We start from the raw sequence: 19,576 nt of genomic DNA on the forward strand, positions 1-19,576 counted from the left end.
ATGTCTTCATGTTTTCTGTGCCAGTAAATGCCTTCCTACACTAAAGGTGTATTTAATGCTGAGAGAAGAACTTTAATGCCATGTACTGCGAATAGATTTGACTTCAAGTTATGGTAGTCTGCATTAATTCAGTTCATGAGCCTTTTTTGGTGTAATTGTTAATCTAACGCAAAGCTGGGTTTTTTCAGTACTTGCAACATAATGATTTGGTTTTACTGTATAAAATACTGGAATGGTGATGTTTGGGGTTTTGTTTTTAATTAAAAATCATTCCAAATTAACAGCAAGCATGTGTTAAATACTCTGTTATTCACTTACAGCTGCCAAAACATAGTACAGTGAAATAATGGTCTGCTAGCCTGCTAAACAAGTGTCCAGCTTCCACAATGCCTGTGCAGGCAGCTCAGTGGACAGAATTTCTGTCCTGCCCAATCTGCTACAACGAGTTTGATGAGAATGTGCACAAACCCATCAGCTTAGGTTGCTCTCACACTGTCTGTAAGACCTGCCTGAACAAGCTTCATCGCAAGGCATGTCCTTTCGACCAGACTGCCATCAATACAGACATCGATGTGCTTCCTGTAAACTTTGCACTCCTTCAGTTAGTTGGAGCCCAGGTATGATTTAAGCAAATCTTTGTTTTGCCACTTTGTGTTAAAAGCATTTACATGCCAGTTGCAGTACATGCTGACCTTTTTTCTTGTTTGAAAAATAAAGAAAAAACCCTATAAGACTTTTATTCTAATATTTGGAAGTCCATCCATACTCTAAAACAACCACACCTTTTCAACAACTTCCTCATAAAACAAAAATGTGTTCTGGTTGTAAGTCGAATTCTTGTTTTAAAAGGCTCTTGAGCAGTGACTGGAGAAAAATACCCACTAGGAAATAGACAATTATCTGTCACACCTGTCATTAGAAAAATGAACCTGCAAATTGGATTTATTCGTTGTACTCTTGCAAGGATTTTGGCTTCTACCTGTCACATGCTCAATAGTAGCCAGCTGTTCAACCATGTTTCAGAAGTGTGTGTATAATTTTTTTTTTTAAATATGCATGATGATAGCTTTTCAGTTGCCTTTTCAGACACTGGCTAATCAGGCCAGGAATGTTCCCTGTGCTGTCTCGTAGCAGTGGCAAAACAGCCATTATATAACCAGTGCTGTGCTTTATGGAGACTAAATAAGTCTGTTCACCTTATGCTGATTCATGTGTTTGTTTATTTTACTCTTTCTGTAACACCTGGGGGATGCAGTAAGATGTTTTTTACTTTGCCTTTTAATGTCTTACGTCTTGACACAGCTATTGGTAATGACACTGTGTCAAATAGGGTTTGTTTCTCAAGCATACATGTTCCCTTTCATTTTTTTATTTCTCAGTTTGTGTCAAATCACTGCCTTGATCTTACAACATTCATTTTCCTGGTCCTCCTAACTTCTCACAATATCTTTCAAACAATTCACTGTATTGTGGCTAATACTGCCTCTATTTTCATTGTCTGACCTTGTTATTCTACTTTGAGGTTTTTCCACCAAGTTGAGTTTGCTAGTTCTTCTCTTTGAAGATTTCATTATGCCCAAATTATGCTTAAATTACTTTTAACTTTGCTTTTGATTAATTTTTTTCCTGTTAATTTTGTCTTCTACCTTTCCTTGTCCCTGTATAGTAAATCGTGCTGATCTTGTATACTGACCATCCTCTCAAGTCTTACATTCTTTATTCATCTTTTAAGTACCTTCTCATTAGACCTTGGTTATTGGGTTTTACTCTGTTGAGTACTAACAGAAGTAATCTTTCATCACCATGATTTTCATCTTCATCCCTTTTTGTTATGGGTGGGTCCTGTCTTCTCTAAAAAGCTGTGTGCATCTGCAGTGTTATATAATTAACAGTAGTGATGTTGGTACCATCATAGGCATATTGGGTAGGTCAGCTGGTATATGTAATTCTGCTTCCCCTTCCTCCCCTTTGCATTGTCTTAGGTACCTGATCATCAAACTGTAAAGTTGAGTAATGTAGGAGAGAACAAACATTATGAAGTAGCAAAGAAGTGTGTTGAGGATTTGGCACTCTACTTAAAGCCATTAAGTGGAGGGAAAGGTGAGTCTGTACTGAACAGTGGAATTATGATGTAGCTTACTTCTGACAGCATTGCGTTCTCAGTACTGATTTTAGATATCAGTGGGATAATCCTCATTTTTGTAATAAGATTTCCATTTTGTCTTTAAAAGCTTATCCACACCTGTGAAGATTTTTCTATTTGTTTATTTTAAGTTTACAAAATATTCTTTAGCTAACAGTAATACCTTCAGGCTAACTTTGTACTAAAGCTGAACACATCCTCAAAGGATGGGTTTGATGTCACTTTAAGACTTTCATTATCAGAAAGAATTTTACTTAATTACACAGAGTTGCCTGAGAGAAAGGAAGAAAAGGTACTTCTGGCTAATATCCCGAGTCCTAGAGAAAGACACAGACTGTTAAGCTTTTTTGTTTGTCTTACTCAGGTAAATTTGATCAGAAGCAATAGTTAACTTTTCTCTCTTTTTTTTTTTTTTTTTTTGAAGGTGTTGCAAGCTTGAATCAGAGTGCACTGAGCCGTCCAATGCAAAGGAAGCTTGTGACACTGGTGAATTGTCAGCTGGTGGAGGAAGAGGGTCGGGTTAGAGCTATGAGGGCAGCTCGATCACTGGGAGAGAGAACTGTTACAGAACTGATCTTGCAGCACCAAAATCCTCAGCAGCTTTCTGCCAATCTTTGGGCTGCTGTCAGGGCACGAGGATGCCAATTTCTAGGCCCAGGTAAGGTACCTGTAGAGTCTGCCACAGAGTATATTTATCTGTACTTGGTTTTAAGAGAAAATTCTTTAGAAATATCTTCTGTTCAGCTGAAGATGTAATTACTTCTTTTTTTCAACGTTTTGCCAGGAAGAAAGAAGAGAGGAAAAAAAAAAAGACAGTAAAATCTGTTGGTTTAAAGTTACAGGGTTTACTTCCCTCCTTATTAACTCTTCTTCAAAACTGTGAGGAAGTATTTCAAAAATCCTAGCAGAGGAGTAGATAAGCATGTCTTCTGCACAGTGCACTGTAACTAACACAGGCTAGTTGTCCCTCTACCTGTGATTAGAACTGGATAAAAAAACAGCAAACGCACTCTCATTCGTGCTTCTAATGGTAAATAAAATCAGCCTAACTTTAGTTGCAGTATATCTTAATTTTATAAATTTATAGTGATCATGTTTATATCTTTGACAGAAACAGCAAATTCTTAGTTAAGAATGCTGCTGAAGGCAAGCCCAGAAATGAAAAGGAAATTCTTTTTAAACTGGAAGTAGTTCTCTGATTCTAATAACTGATAGCATTTCTGTACTGGTCCTGGAGTATTTTATACAGTTTTGTGGTGTAGCATTGATTCCAAAATGACAAGGACTACAAGACTGCACAGTGGAGAAAAGCATAAAAAATGCATTTTTTATGTATGTATTATTGAAACTTAGTTTTAGCTTTTTAAATTTGAGCTTAGAGAGCTTCCGAATACTTCTAAACTAGAAAATTTCTTAATGTTTACAAAGATCTTTTTTTCTTAGGATTAGTCAAATAAGAAAGGAATTATGATCAGGATGTTTCAGCTGCTCTTACTTGTCATGTTAATATATGCTAGCCTTGCTATTTTCTGGCAATACATTTCACTTCCTGTCTTTTGTGTCTTAAAGCTATGCAAGAGGAGGCACTGAAGCTTGTATTACTGGCACTGGAAGATGGCTCTGCACTCTCAAGAAAAGTTCTGGTACTTTTTGTTGTGCAAAGGCTAGAACCAAGATTTCCTCAGGCCTCTAAAACAAGCATTGGTCATGTTGTGCAGCTACTGTATAGAGCATCATGCTTTAAGGTAAAATACTAATCCTTGAAGTTTGTTATTGTGAATTCATGCAGCTTCAGAGAACCTGAGCTAGAAATAGTATCTTTCACCTGTAAAATGTTACATAAATTCAGTTTCCACACATTTGAATAGTGTAGACTGTAAGATTTTTATCTAGAGCTGTCACGAAGTAGTTGTTTGATATTTTAAATTCCCTGAAAAAAAAGGACAGTCACATATGCAATTAGCTGGAATAGATTCCAAAATTGCTGCCCTCATGATTAGCTGCTCCTCATCATCTCTGAAAGAGGCATGAAACCAGACTCTGAAGGCACTCCCAGCCTGCTTCAGGAAGAAGTTAAATATATTAATATAATCACTATTGACTTTATTTAGATTCATAAGAGCTGACCATGGCCACACTGGCCTGGATGCTCCCAAAGCTTAGAATCCAATCACAACATTCCAAGAAAAACTTTTGGAGTGTTGTAACTGAGAGCTTCACAAGCCTGAGTGCCAGATGTGAGAGAGTGGCACCATACAAAGAGTGCTGTCAGCTGGGACTCCGGCATTGTATTGCCACATGTTTGTGTCACTGTCTTTTGTTTTGTCTATATCTCTGCCTTGCTTTGAAGAGCTGCTATAATTTAGATATCTAGGGCTGGGTTGTTTAAACTGAATATTCCCAGGTCTGCCTGGAGAAGAATGAAAAGTTAATTCAATGGATCTTTTTCTGAATCACTGTGAAATGTTGATTGGTTTAGTGATGCTGTGATAATCATTAAAATAATGAAAACCTCTGCTCTCCTTTGACAAATTTCTTCTATAACCTAAGAGTTTTATTTAGCATTTATAGTGGGCTCTCAGTTAATTCTTCTGTTCTTTAAATGTTGATATCTTAAAACATTTCATTTAAGTAAATTCTGGAGACTTTCCTATTTCTTTAAGTCATCCTTTAATATTGTGTAGCAAAAGCTACTAGTGGAAGTAGTATTTCCTGTGACTTGAGCAAATCCTATCAATTTCCTGGTTGGAAACCAATACTTTTGTGATTTGTGCTGTCTTTTTCTAATGGGGATTTTTGTTGTTAAAGGAGGAGTATTTAACTAACCATTACTATTTATTAGGTCACTAAAAGAGATGAAGATTCTTCTCTGATGCAGCTTAAAGAAGAGTTTCGTAGTTACGAGGCTTTGCGAAGGGAGCACGATGCCCAAATAGTTCACATTGCGATGGAAGCAGGACTTCGAATATCACCAGAACAATGGTCTTCTCTTCTTTATGGTGACTTGGCACATAAATCACACATGCAATCCATTATTGACAAGGTTCGTCAAAGGAATTATTTTAATATCTTTGTAGAATTAGATTTTGCTATTAAATATTACAGTGAAAAAAACTGCTTGAGATAAATTTTTGTCTTTAGTCATATCAAATATTAATTAAAGAATGAAGGGTTTTTTCCCCCACTGCTGTGTGTTCTTCATATGAAGACATTGTGGTTTTCAGTAGTTTGACATTCCCTTTCTTGTGTCTTGTGATGAAGCTTCATAGGGCAGATTCTGAGCTGAGAATAAAATTTCTCTCCACTGATTCTCTCTAGATGCCATCTGAAGACACTGCATATTGAGAATCTTTTTTAGCTCAGTAGTTCACAGTTGTAAGATGCAGCACACTAATGCTCACTTTGTTTTCAGCTCCAATCTCCAGAATCTTTTGCAAAGAGTGTACAAGAGTTGACAATTGTCTTGCAGCGCACAGGGGATCCTGCAAACTTAAACAGGCTGAGGCCTCATTTAGAGCTCCTGGCAAACATAGATCCAAATCCAGGTACGCAAATGATATTTTTCATATCTAGCAAAGTAAATTGAGATGATAAACTCCATTCTTGGTTTCAGAATTCTCATTAATTAGCATACTGTATCATAAACTATTCAGGGCTTTCCGAGTCCTGTCCTAGTACTTGGTATTTTGAAGTACTAGAAGAGTTGCCTCTTCTTTATGATACTACAGGGATTACTGAAGACTGACAACTCTGCTTTGAATCATTTTAGATGCAGCGTCTCCAACCTGGGAGCAGCTGGAAAACGCAATGGTGGCTGTAAAGACTGTGGTGCATGGGCTGGTGGATTTCATCCAGAATTACAGTAGAAAAGGCCATGAAACTCCACAGGTAGCTGTGTTCAGTCATTGCATTATATGTCTTAATGTACATTGACTGAAAGGTGCAACTTTGAAACATTACTGTTGATTGGAATATTTGTGGTCTTTTCTGTGGAATAATTGATGATAATAATAATGACTGCATTCAGGTTTTGAGAACTTCATGTTTCTGAAAGTGAAATGCAGCAGAGGTTGCTGTCATGAGATCCACACAATGGCAATGCACATAGCGCATAACAAGAAGTTTCCTTAGGTTTTCTGATTAAAGATGCCAAATGTAAAACAAATCTACCATGGATATGTTTTGTGTGTTTTAAGCCTATTTTTGTCACTGTATGTTAGATTGTTTATTTCTTTTTTCTTCTTTTTTTTTTTTTAAGCCACAACCAAATAGCAAATATAAAACAAGTATGTGCCGAGACCTTCGACAGCAAGGGGGCTGTCCAAGAGGAACAAACTGTACATTTGCTCATTCTCAGGAAGAGCTTGAAAAGTGAGTGTGGGAGATATTTTTTTATTATTATCATTTTGGCCCCTTCCTTTGCCTGTCATCTCCATCCAATTTCTTCTGCATGTCTATGCATTTGGAAGGATTTGTGAATCCTCTTGAAGTGACAACTCTTTACATGAAAATGAAGATATGGTAAAGCAATGTCTGCGCATTAGTTTCAATTTTAGATGAAGTAAAATTTCTTTTCCTAAAAATGAGTCTCGGCTCAGTGCCTGTCAGGGATTGATTATATTACCTACAAGAATGAGAATGATGATTAAAGTTTAATTGATTAAGAAATAAAGTGAGTTATTTGATCGGCGTACAATATCTGCATTCTTGAAGCTGTTTTCACCCAAATCCATTTTCAAAGTACTGCAGAAGTGGCTATTCTAACAAAGGACAATCTTTGCTTACAAGGAAGACACTGATGTTCTGTTTGCAGGTTGTTGAAAATAAGCACACATTTCTGAAGTCTTGTAATTTTTTTATCATGTGCCTCTTTATCCCTTCCTTTGTCTGGTTTTACAAATACATTAAGCTTCACCAGAAGCACGTTTGAAGTCATCTTTCTTTTGTGTGTTTGTACATGTGTTTGTTTATAGATACCGCTTGAGGAACAAAAAAATCAGTGCAACAGTGAGAACATTCCCTCTACTAAATAAAGTTGGTGTAAATAGCACTGTCTCAACCACAACAGGAAATGTAATATCTGTCATAGGAAGTCCTGAAGCAACAGGGAAGATGGTGCCAAGTACTAATGGAATGACTAACCTAGAAAGTGGTGTTCCCCAGTTGATCCCTCGCTGTGCAGACACCTCCTTGAGAGCTTTGGAGAACACCAAGAAGGGAGGGAAAAGTGGAGTCAATGGCCAAAATGTTTCTGGATCCCCTACAGAATCACTACCTGAAAAGTAAGTAACTTTTTTTCATAAAGACAACTAAGCACAACTTCTTACCTTTAGATTATAGAGCTTTTGGATGGCAAACAATAGGTGCGATGGTGTGGGGGGAATTTCAGCTCACACTGACACAATAGTTACTCAATTCTGGCCCTGCTTTGGAGTTGTTGCTGGTGCTCAGTGGCTGCAGAGTTGTGTAAGATCTACTGCAGTGCAGATACTGTTATACAAAGTCTGGGGATTCAAGTTGCCAGAGCTAGCATGGGTTGTTATAGCTGTTGACTACTGCCATGCAATATAAATAAAATGGTAAATCTCTCCCTTTTACTGTGTTCTCAGCCTGGTATCTTACTTGGTATTGAGTTACTGCAAACAAATAGATTTTAAAAAATGGCACTCAAACTTTGGCTTTTCCTGATGTCAAGAAGGATGCCTATAGTGCACAATGCCTTAATAATCTTGGGAAGCTTTTAGTTTTGGGGGTTTCCTTCAAAACTTTTCAGATACTTCTCTCCGAAGCACTGAGCCTCTAAACAACCTTTCAAAGCCTTTGCCTTTTCCAGAATACACTTCACAAGTGGTGTGTAAGCTTCTGTCTTTATTCCAAAATACCTGCTTTTGACTTCCCTTAGGGGAACATCTGAGACATAATACAAATACTTTGGGGTATAAAAAATTACAGAGGAAATGGCAAGGCCCAAATTTCTACATTACATGAGAGCATACATGAAGAGATGACTAACTGAAATAAGTAAAGATCTGCTTAATGATTTTATGGTAATCCTTTTCAGTAAAATCGGTTCTCCACCCAAGACTCCTGTAAGCCAGGCAGCTGCTACCTCAGCTGGTCCTCCTAATATTGGAACAGAAGTTAATTCTGTGCCTCCAAAATCCAGCCCATTTGTTCCCAGAGTACCTGTCTACCCTCCACATTCTGATAATGTTCAATATTTCCAAGATCCCAGGACTCAGCTGTCATATGAAGTTCCACAGTACCCACAGACAGGTGAGTGAAATGAGTACTGGGTCAAAAATAGCTTTGAACTTTTCTCTAGATAATCTGAGTGCGGAAAAAGTAACTTTAATGTCAATCTTGTAGATTTATCTTTTAATATCAGCTGAATCTTCACTTAATGGAATACTACTCTGGTCTATTGCTGAGTGTGGGAGGGACCTGTAGTTTGCTTCCACTGTTTGTGGTTCTTGTCTTTGTGTGCTGTATGTTATGCAACTTCTATCTTAGCATCCAGAAGAACTTGAACCTCAAGGTCTTTCATCTGCTTTTCCCTTTGTTAGCATTTAATTGCATTTATTTAGACTTGCTCACCTCATGGCCTCTCCGTGAGGCTATCCATAGACAGGATTCAGACCCAGAGACATAGCTTGCTTCTACTGTGATACTTAAATATCTTTGTGCTTCTCAAATGTTTTTGAAAGGTTTTGGTCTCTGTTTAGGTTGCAGTGTGTCCATTTATATTCAGGAAAATAATTGGGTGTTATGACTCGGGTCATTTACAGGCTCTCAAACAAAAGGTAGAGGTGTTCTGACAACCCTCTGAAAAGAAAAAAGAATAAGCCAAGTGTGAAATGCTTATTTATGGTCCTTTGGACTTACTTTTTTTTTTTAGCAGTATAGTTTTTACTTTTAGAGAGAACTATTTTGTCTTCCTATAATGAAGTGCTGAAGATACTGTCTCTCCAGTTCCATAGTCATACCATAGTACAAAGGAGCAATTGCAGAGAAGCTCAGGGTCAAGATGGTAAAGGGTCAGTACTACATCTACAAATATGATGGTTGTGTGTTAAATTATATTCCACAGAAAAAGATAGGGTCAGTAACAAGTTTGTAAAGTGTGACTCTTCATTCTCTAGAGGTCTTATGAGCACTACTTACAGTTCTAGAAGGTGTAAAATTCTGGGTCATATGTGGTTACATTAAATATGCCTTTTTCCAATTTTTAAGGATATTATCCACCACCTCCAACAGTACCAGCTGGTGTGGCTCCTTGTGTTCCTCGCTTTGTGAGGTCCAATAACGTTCCAGAATCCTCCCTCCCACCTGCTTCCGTGCCATATGCCGATCATTACAGTACATTTCCCCCTCGAGATCGACTGAATTCTCCTTACCAACCTCCTCCTCCGCAGCCGTATGGACCAGTTCCTCCTGTCCCTTCTGGAATGTATGCTCCAGTTTATGACAGCAGGCGCATCTGGCGCCCACAGATGTACCCACGAGATGATATTATTAGGAGCAATTCTTTACCTCCCATGGATGTGATGCACTCATCTGTCTATCAGACATCATTGCGTGAGAGGTACAACTCTTTGGATGGGTATTACTCTGTAGCTTGTCAACCTCCAAACGAACAGAGGACGGTGCCTTTACCGAGGGTAAGTGACAGCCAGAAAGGGAAGGATGTAGTTTTGGTTCTGAAGGTTGTTAATACAAAATTGGTAAATAATTAGCATAGACTTTTTTCTGTTTATTTGGGGTTAGAACGATCAAGACAAGTGACATGTACCAAGTTCTTGTTTTGATTTTAACCTTAATAAAATAGCTTATAAAATAGACCACCCTAATCTGCATTAGAAACAAGAGCTTCTCTGCTTCTTCAATTCCCATGTATATTGTTTGAATTAATTGCATATATTTTGAGTTGCCATACATGGATTAAGTTCTTTTCCAAGGAAGGCCTTCTGAAATTGTTCTAGTGATATGAATGGAAGGTTACAGACTCAAGGGAATTTGGAGTTCCAAGTAGGACCATGCAAGTATTTTCATTCTGATTGAGTATGATAGGATATACAATCTTGTATTCGTTATTACTAGGAGCCTTGTGGCCATTTGAAGACTGGTTATGAGGAGCAGCTAAGACGGAAGCCAGAGCAATGGGCACAGTACCACACACAAAAAACTCCTCTGGTATCATCTACCCTTCCTATGGCAACACCATCTCCAACACCACCTTCTCCTCTCTTCAGTGTAGATTTCAGCACAGAGGTGGGAAAGCCAAAGAACTTTATTTTCCTTTCCTGTTTCTGTAAAATGCCATTTAATATTTCTAGTAAAGGATTTCTGCCCACCATCTCTTGTTCATAAAATTAACTTAATCCTATATTGAAAGGGAAGTAATCTCTAAACATGAACGTGTTCACTTTGATATTAAGGTGATGCTAAACATGACTGTGGGGAGAAATGGTCAAGAAGTGAAATGATTCAATTTACCCTCACTAAATGTAGTTTTATTGAACTGGCCTTGTGAACCTCCAGGATTTTTGTGTAGGGAGGCAGAAAAGGTCTTGACTCTGTGTGAGCACTGCTCAGTAGCAATGAAAATGTTGCTGTATTATCAATGCTGTTTTCAGCACAAATCCAAAATAAGGTCCCATACCAGCTTTATGAAGAATATGGCAAAAGGCATGGGTGTAGAGCATTGTGTACTTGCATGGTAAGTTTTGTAAAAAAGAATGGGAACTCAATAAATAGGAACAGTATGCTGTTGAGAAAAAAGAGTCCTTCTATATGTGCAAATTAAATGTATCCAAGAAAGTAGTTTGATAACCACTGTGCAAAGCTCTCTTTGCTGTGGTTTGACAGTTCCATTGGTGATAGTTGAGTTGATAAGACTGATTATTCAAAAAAGGCCTTCTAAAGTAGATATTCGTGAAGTCCCTTACAGATGCATTCAAAGTAGATCAGAATTTCATCCTTTTCATCCAGGTTGGAGGGTTCCAAGCCATACTTGCATCTGCCACTGGCTCATATATTAAGGGAAAGTGCTTGTCTTTCAGTTTAATTACTGTAGGTATCTGCCTGTAAGAGACCTGCCACAAACTTAGTAACACTAATTTTAGTCTCTCATCATGGCAGACCAGGCAGTTACTTGTGACAAAGCCTGCCGTTCTTTGACGGCTGTCAGCTGCACTGGTTTAAAATTTGACAGAACGGGTTATGTTGTCCCTAGATCAAGCCTTGAATAAGGCTAGAATCTCTTGAATTACTTCTGAGATAATTTAATTAAATAGCAGTAAATGTATTTTCTTATTTCAAGACTGAATTCCCTGGTTTTATTATTCACTGGTTATTTATTCCCTTTTCTGTAGTTCTCAGAAAGTGTCAGTGATTTGAGTGGAACTAAATTTGAGGAAGACCACCTCTCTCACTATTCACCATGGTCTTGTGGCACTATTGGCTCTTGTATAAATGCTATCGACTCGGAGCCCAAGGATGTGATTGCCAATTCAAATGCTGTGCTAATGGTAGGGGTTTTCTGTATGTTATCTCATTAGTGTAATGATACTTAGATGCTGAAGTGTCTTCTGTTCGGTTAAACAAGCTTTTGTTAAAAGTTGGTATCTTTTGTTCTTAGTATCCTGAAGTAGTTCTGGCCATTGGAAGTTGTTTGGAATATCTTTTCCCAGTTTTGTTAGTAAACAATATACTTAACTTCAGTGACAGAACACAGTGCCTTGAATAAAATTCTCATCTGCCTGAAACAGCTATTTTAGTAATAGATCTCTGTAAATCAAGCTTGCAGCCAAAATATTTTGAGTAAATGGGCTGTAAACAGATGAGAACTTAGTAATTTTAAAATGTGTTCTCTGATTATTAGTGGCATAAAAAATTTTGACTGCTTAATTTTGTATGTCTCTCTTTAGAGTTCTTTGCATATGTGTATATGCAAGTGCTTAACAATTTCTTAGGCATCTAAAATAGTTTCAGAGTATGTTGTAGTGACAGGCTTGACTGGTTAATACAGGTCATCATGGCTAGGCCAGACCAGGTGTTTCCAGTGCAGAAATACATTTCCTGTTTGGCTTAAGTGCAGTAGTCCATGCTGTATGAACCAATCACCGGCCTTTTCAGGATTCTGAGATCTGTTATGCTGCCATTGTTTCAGAAAATTGTAATTTGAACTTAATCCTAAAAGCAACACACACTCTCACAGAAAAGTTGCAATATTGTGGAGCCAGGATAATGAGCAAGAACTTAATATTGGCTGTTTTGTAGCCACAGAGAATCTGTCTGAACTGGCTTCTTAGACTACAACTCTAACTTGTTGGAAGACACATTCTTCTCTAATAAATAGTTTAGTAGCAGCAAATCTGAGAAAATAAAATACAACTTCTTTTTTTATCATCCAGTTTCCTTGAGAGTTATAAAAAGCTAACTGAAAGACTTGAGGGAACAAGAAACAGTAGTAAGAATTATGGCATACAGCTTGCCTCTGGAGGGGTAGGAGCGCATGCTGTTTGGAGACTTCTTGCTATATAATGTACCAGGTTACCTTTATGTTCTATGAAACAAATGTAACCCAATCCCCATCCTTGGAGGTGTTTAAAAAAACCACAGAAACATGGTGCTAAGTGAACATGGTTTAGCACCACACTTGGTGGAGTTAGATAATGGTTGGACTTGATCTGAAAAGTCTTTCCTAGCCAAAACGATTCTATGATGTATGAAATCTCATACACTCAGTCTTCTTTGCTGCCTGCTTCAAGTATAGGCAAGGGTACTGAAGGATTTTTAAAGCATACTGGATTTTTTTCTGCTTGGAAGCACAAGCATGGCAAAGCAAAATGATTTCTTCTAACACTGGCAATAGCTTTCTAGGTGTCAGTTTGCCATTAAAAGACGAGTTAAATCATTTAGGCCCATCTTGGCTTTCCAGTTGGATGTATTTTCAGCACTTTATTCAGCAATAATGAGAGAGGTATTGGCCAACTGAAGAATCTGAATGATCTCAAATGAGTCAATCTGTCTTGTCTCCTAAATATGTAGGATTTGGACAGTGGAGATGTTAAAAGGAGAGTGCATTTATTTGAAACTCAGAGAAGGGTAAAGGAGGAAGATCCTATAATCCCATTTAGTGACGGACCGATCATCTCCAAGTGGGGTGCGATCTCCAGGTCATCCCGCACAGGTTATCACACGACAGATCCTATTCAGGCCACTGCTTCCCAAGGAAGTGCTACTAAGCCCATCAGTGTATCAGGTACAAGTACAGGCTTCATATGACAATATAGCATCCATCCTGAGCATTTCATCCTGTTCATTCTTACTGTGAAGATGCAGAGCGCTGAATTCCCTGTGTATCTCACTTCAAGAACAGAGAAGGTAATGAATGGTTTCTTAATTTGTTACAGATTATGTCCCTTACGTCAATGCTGTTGACTCAAGATGGAGTGCCTATGGCTCAGAGTCTACTTCATCAGCACGTTACGCAGAACGGTATGGACCATTTTTTCTGTTCTGTTAAAAGCATTTTCTGTAATTTGCTGTTCTTCAAGGTCTCAAATGTGAGGGGAAAATCTGCAATTAATACATGTTCCTGATTTTAAAGTAGAAGGTTTCTTTTTTTCCCTACCCAGTATAAAGCTTTGGAAAAACTGGGTTAAAACTTGTGTAGTCTTTAATACTTAATGGCAGCTAATAATACCCAGTTACTAGCAATATATCCCTTGAGACCTAATTGAAGAATTGGAGTCAGGTGCTGCCAAGCTGTCATGTCATAATCTGCAGTCTTGAGTAGTTTCGCTCAGGTTTTCTTGTCACATCTTACCCGAATGTAAAATAAAGATGTTTGCTTCATACAATACCTTCAGGTACTGTAAGCCCAAAGAAAAACGAAGAGCACTTTATCTTAGTCATGTAGTTTCTGTCCAAAAATGTAATGTTGACAGACTGATGAAGGTTCTGATGTCTTTGTTTTAGAGAACTTGTTTTTAATTCCTAGTTTTGCCTTCTGCCTCTTAAAGGGACAGGTTCATTGTTACAGATCTATCTGGTCATAGAAAGCATTCCAGCACTGGAGATCTTTTGAGCATTGAATTACAGCAGGTAAGATCAGATATTACATTATGTGGGTTTTAATTTTTTTTTAAACAAAAGTTATTTAGTACAATGATTTAAAATTAATTTTCTTAGTCTAGCCTATTAAATAGTATAACTGACAAAATGATCAATAAGAATTAAGTAGACACTAGTCCTGCAACACTTACTATGATGCATGAGGACTATTAATAGGAGCTGTTCTATTGACATCAGTAAGGCTGTCATCAATACAGAGCAAAATAAATGCTGTGCATTAGAGGAATAGAGAGTTACCCATCCAGCAAGAGAATGGCTTTTTTAAAAGCTTTTTGCCATTGGACAATTCATGATTTAAGTGTATCTGTTGGTAACTGATGTTTCTTTCCACAGGCCAAGAGTAACTCATTATTACTTCAGAGAGAGGCGAATGCACTTGCCATGCAACAGAAATGGAATTCTCTAGATGAAGGCAGTCGTCTTACCTTAAATCTTTTAAGCAAGGAAATTGATTTGAGGAATGGTGAGGTAAATAAAGGGGCAATTGGGGTGAAACAGATCTTGAGGTGTTTTATATATGCATAAGTGCATGCTCTTAGTTTTGCCATTCCCAAATGTTTATAGCATGTTCTGTGCAAATTAAGGCACTGTTGTTGCACTCAGTTATTTCCCTGAGATCAAGTTGGTGCACCTGCTATGTTGCTGCTCCAATCATCCATTTACAAAATGGGAAGAATGTGACAATCCATTTTCATGCAATCATTACTTTTCATTCTACTTGTACGCGTTAAAAATCTAAACATTCTGCCAATGAACTCTATGGAAATGTCTGCTTCACTGTTCATTTTATTTCTGTTTCAATACTTCAATGTGATTAGATTTAGCTTTCTATCTTCTGTTGTCTATGCCCAAAGTTCTATATGTGTCTTAATTAGCTCTTTGTAGAAATGTTGTGTCCTAAAAATGCATCTTCTGTTTAATACTTCAGTAGTGTGTGAAGCAGGTAGAAAGCCAACTTGATATTTACAGAATGTATTAATTATTTTTTTAGACTGATTATACTGAAGACTCTGCAGACACAAAGCCAGATCGAGACATTGAGTTGGAGCTGTCAGCCCTTGATACAGATGAGCCTGATGGTCAAGGTGAACAAATAGAAGTGAGTACAAAAATCCGTCTAAAGAGATTACTAGGTCCTCCCATTAGATGTTTAAAAACTTCTAAAAATTACTTGAATTAGTAGATTCTGTTGATAGCAAAGCCTTTTGGTTTTAGCCTTTGTAGTGAGGTCAAACATTTTCCTTATTTTAACACTAGGGGTCTCATACTTCTCCTTTGGATACCTGGCAGTTAATATAACCAAAGTTAAAACCAGCTCACTGTGTTCTTTGTCACAGCTTTCAGCTTTGCTTTTTGTCTTTTGCTAGCATTAGTAATGATAGGGAGTCCATCCCTTTCCCCTTCCTCTCCAGTGCTGAAACTAGTTAAGAACGTTTAACATTCAAGTTTACACTTAAATATGGTCATTTAATTTAAACCTTGTGCTCACTGATTCTAATAGTAAAGTCATTTAAATCACTGTAAACCAGTGTTCTTTTGCTGCTACTTCACTGTAATACTGTATCTCTGCTCCAGGTTCTTCTATGCTGTTTCCTTCTTTGCTGCGCAGTCATAAAATATTCCGATGCTCATTCCAAGCATTAGGATCAATTGTCCTTATTTTAAAGCATCATACACTTAAAAGAAGCGCATGAAGGTTGTCTGGAACATATTCCCTACTACATTTCAATACTGGTCTACAGTAGTGGGCCACTGCTTTTGTTTTCTCTGTCTGTGTGGTAGTGATGCAGTGCTGTAGTATGTGAATCACCATGACATGAAAGGAAGGATCTTTTATCTTTGGCCTTTCCTCTCCCCCTAATCATCGAAACAGCTCTCAGTGTGGTCTTCTTTGTATTCCACATGAAAAGCCATTTCTAGCAACTGCTGTTGTCATTCACTGCCATTTATGAATAATTTTTCCCTTTTTCCTATCATAAAATGTGGTAGACATTCCAGTAGTATGAAATAAAAATGAAGAGTCTTTAAGATGAGACTTCCATTTCCATCAGCTTTATGTAGTGGAATGTAATAGGAAAATTGAAAATTGGAAGCAATTATATTGATGGGCATTTCTCCTTTTCTCCTGCAGGAGATTCTGGATATACAGCTAGGTATTAGTTCTCAAGATGATCAGCTGCTCAATGGAACAACTGTAGAGAATGGCCATCCACTAAAGCAGCACCAGAAAGAATCTATGGAACAGAAGAGACAAAGTTTAGGTGAAGACCTTGTGATTCTGTGAGTGTTAGACAAAACAGCAGTGTCTGCCAGTATTAGACAAACAGCAGCATCAGAATAGTTGAAGCATGGTTGGTTTAAGGATGAACTATGTACCTGCTCAGACGTGGATTAGACCCCTGCATTGTGTATACAAGGTGAAGTGAGAAGAACGTGTTCAGAAATAGAATTAAGTCACAAATCTGAAAGCCGCAGGATGGTACCATTGTTTGTATGCATTGTTGTAACCATATATACTGAAACATGTCACAGCTGTTAAATACCTTTCACACTCAGTAAGCAAAAAATGCAGTATTTTTGTAGTTAATGGAAATGAAGAAAAAACTTCAAGAGGTTAAATGTCATACCGTTTGCACAAATCTCCACAGAGAGGTAGTTTTTAAAATACACTGTTTTAGGTTTATATGTTCTGTAGTCTAATCTGTAATGCAGCCTTTGAAATGAGGCAGATTACATTTAACATCCTGAGCGTACTGTTCCATAGTAGGTTGTTTAGCCTGTTGCTAAGAATGAGTTTGTCAGTATTTATTTAATGCACACAATTCAGTTCCGAATACTTGTGCATGTACTTGTTTAATATTTGTGTAACTTATTTTTCTCCTCAGGGAGGAGCAGAAAACAATCCTGCCCGTAACTTCTTGCTTCAGTCAGCCGATCACAACATCTGTTAGCAATGCAAGCTGCCTGCCCATCAGCACATCAGTCAGTGTTGGCAGCCTCATTTTGAAAACAGCTCACATTATGTCTGAGGATAAAAATGACTTTTTAAAGCCTGTTGCAAATGGCAGGATGGTTAACAGCTGAAAGGCATTCATCTTTCCAGCTTGTGACCACACCATGGAAGCATTTACACTAGCTTTTTATATATATAATATATATTATATAATGTATATTTTTTTTAAAAAAAATAATATTGGGGTCATGCATTTCCTGTGGACTCTTTGATACTTCAAGCCCCTCTCGCATTAGCATTCTGAAGAAGAAAAAAAAAACTTACTTTACTAGAGTAAGGCGTTCACTTTCCACAATTGAATGGAATTTGGACATTGTTTTACTTAAGCTTAAAGCAGCTTTTTATGAGTTTGTAGCAATCCGGTGCGGTATCTGAGCCATTCTTGTTTAAAATGGCTTCTGTAGAAAACTAACAACTCAGTTATTTAAACTAGCAGGATCCTACGATGATACATCTAGTGAAAGTAAGACTAACTTATTTGTCTCTCTTTTGTTTCACAAGAGAAGAACTTGTGTCTCATTGCAGCTGCTTTTTCTTTAGTTGTGGAACTTTGCATGGAGTATTGTTTCCTGTTTGAAGACTGAGAGGTGGAGATTTGGACTTGAGACTTATACAGGGTTAACACACCATTAGCTTTGCACTGCTATGTTCTTTGCAGGTCTGTGGTGCAGTGCTTTGCTGCAGCTTTTTGTTTCCATTTCCCCTCCCCCAATTTCTGCTTTAGAACTGTAGATACACATACGCAGGCTACTTGTCCAAGTAAAGTTACCAGAAGTAAACCAAGTGCCTAAGTCCTCCAGCTAATGTACTAGGTATTGATTTCCCCAAGTTATTAGGTGAAACAATTTTCAACCATTCAGAGAAGTTATGCACTAATGTAACAGCAATTTTAGGTTTGTTTTTCTTTTTTATTGATAGTTCTTAACTTGGAGGTTATCGAATCCAGATGACTTGGCAAAAAGTATCAGGTGCTCTTGGCTTTCCTTTGAAAACCCTGTATGTAGTGTTTGCACTGACTAACAAGATGGTATTGCTGTTTCTTGTACTGTTTTGTTTTTAATTTAAATATTGGGAATTTGATGTGGTTGTAATACCTTTGTTAAATGTTGTTAATCATAATTTTGTATTCAGGTTTAATGTTTGCTAATTCAGTGGCAACTTATTTTCAGAGACCTTGAAAATACAATAAGATAGCATTATCTGACCTTCAGAGTACTGAAAAGTGTATGAATTTATGCCCTGTTAAGATGTGACTTAGAATCATGTTGGACATCTCAAATGAAAATTGGTTTTCATAAAATACACACAAACTAGAGCCCTCGGCATATTTTTATTTGAGAAGCTTAAAAATCCACTTTTGTTTTTTGGAAAAGAAAGCATCTCCCTCCTGATGATTACTATCTTCTTGTTTGTCCTCTTTCTTTTCTTTGTGACAAGTTGTACATGATTTTTTTTTTTCTGTTACGTTTTTATTAACTTCTGTGAAGTTGTTTACTCTGAAAATTGTACTGGAATATTTTAAGCCAAGCTGATCTTTCACCAGGTGTACTGCATGTAAGGGCTTTTCCTGCTAGCAAAATGCTTAAAGAGGATCATGTTACTGGTCGTCTGAGTTGTTATTTTACAAAATCACAGCTATGTGGTCGGGTAAGATTTTGATAACTGTTTTGTGCACGCTTCTGGGGGGTGGGGGTTGGCATTTCCCTGAGGGTTACTGATTAGACTAAATATTGGTGTTTGATATCTCTCCTAATGAACCTGTCCATGAAATAATTATGTTGTAAATATGCCTGAAAATCCAAGGGTTAGTTTTGATATTCTGGTGTCAGTATGGAAGATCTTACACATCTATTTAATACTCGAATGTATGTAGAAAAGCAGTCAAGTAGTCTTCTCTTAGTTTCCTTTGGCTGTTGCTGTACCTTCCTATAGCCAGTGCCACCTCATAGCTAGGATTAGGCTGATGCTTTGTTTCACTTGCAACTTGAAGTGAATGGATCCAAGAACCAGACCACATTTGTCACCTTAACTTATTTCCTATCAATGTTACCTTTAACTTAGAATGTTAGACATAAATATGATTGTTGTATATTTTATACCAAGACCATTCTGTAAATATGAATTTATATTACTTTTGAAATGCTTCTGAGATACTATTATTTGCTGTACAATGTAATTCCAAAACAGATATGCAAACAAGTATGTCTCTTTCATGGATATTTAAACAGTGAGATCTTCCATGTTGAAGGTGATGTAATTTTTTTAAAAGATTTTTAAAT

At 37.4% G+C, this 19,576-nt stretch overlaps 1 protein-coding gene and 1 non-coding gene across 5 annotated transcripts; both read left to right on the top strand.

Moving 5' to 3' along the window:
- Nucleotides 1–386: 386 nt before the first annotated feature.
- On the top strand, nt 387–17,408 carry RC3H2 (ring finger and CCCH-type domains 2). Of its 4 annotated transcripts, none has more exons than XM_054393607.1 (20): nt 387–617; nt 1,983–2,100; nt 2,568–2,801; nt 3,713–3,888; nt 4,986–5,186; nt 5,556–5,688; nt 5,913–6,031; nt 6,402–6,514; nt 7,117–7,425; nt 8,205–8,419; nt 9,377–9,804; nt 10,244–10,414; nt 11,518–11,673; nt 13,196–13,409; nt 13,561–13,645; nt 14,173–14,254; nt 14,618–14,752; nt 15,276–15,383; nt 16,416–16,564; nt 17,170–17,408. In XM_054393607.1, the coding sequence occupies exons 1-20, from the start codon at nt 387–389 to the stop codon at nt 17,366–17,368; spliced, it is 3,576 nt and encodes a 1,191-aa protein (XP_054249582.1). In that variant the 3' UTR covers nt 17,369–17,408. The 4 variants fall into 4 exon arrangements, with proteins under 4 accessions (XP_054249582.1, XP_054249585.1, XP_054249583.1 ...); XM_054393610.1 differs by having other exon boundaries at nt 16,416–16,545; nt 17,170–17,225; XM_054393608.1 differs by lacking the exon at nt 15,276–15,383.
- On the top strand, nt 5,374–5,488 carry LOC128976407 (small nucleolar RNA SNORD90). Its single transcript, XR_008489374.1, has one exon. It is a non-coding gene; the product is annotated as a small nucleolar RNA SNORD90 (small nucleolar RNA).
- Nucleotides 17,409–19,576: the final 2,168 nt, after the last annotated feature.

The sequence above is a fragment of the Indicator indicator genome, chromosome 28 (assembly GCF_027791375.1).
Source record: "Indicator indicator isolate 239-I01 chromosome 28, UM_Iind_1.1, whole genome shotgun sequence".
Classification (NCBI taxonomy): domain Eukaryota; kingdom Metazoa; phylum Chordata; class Aves; order Piciformes; family Indicatoridae; genus Indicator; species Indicator indicator.

Bases quoted from the DNA above. Each gene is read 5' to 3' on its own strand.
- RC3H2 (XM_054393607.1), top strand. From the start codon at position 387: ATGCCTGTGCAGGCAGCTCAGTGGACAGAATTTCTGTCCTGCCCAATC. The intron at 3,889-4,985 runs GTAAAATACTAA...ACTATTTATTAG, and splicing joins ATAGAGCATCATGCTTTAAG to GTCACTAAAAGAGATGAAGA. The intron at 14,753-15,275 runs GTAAATAAAGGG...TTATTTTTTTAG, and splicing joins TTGATTTGAGGAATGGTGAG to ACTGATTATACTGAAGACTC.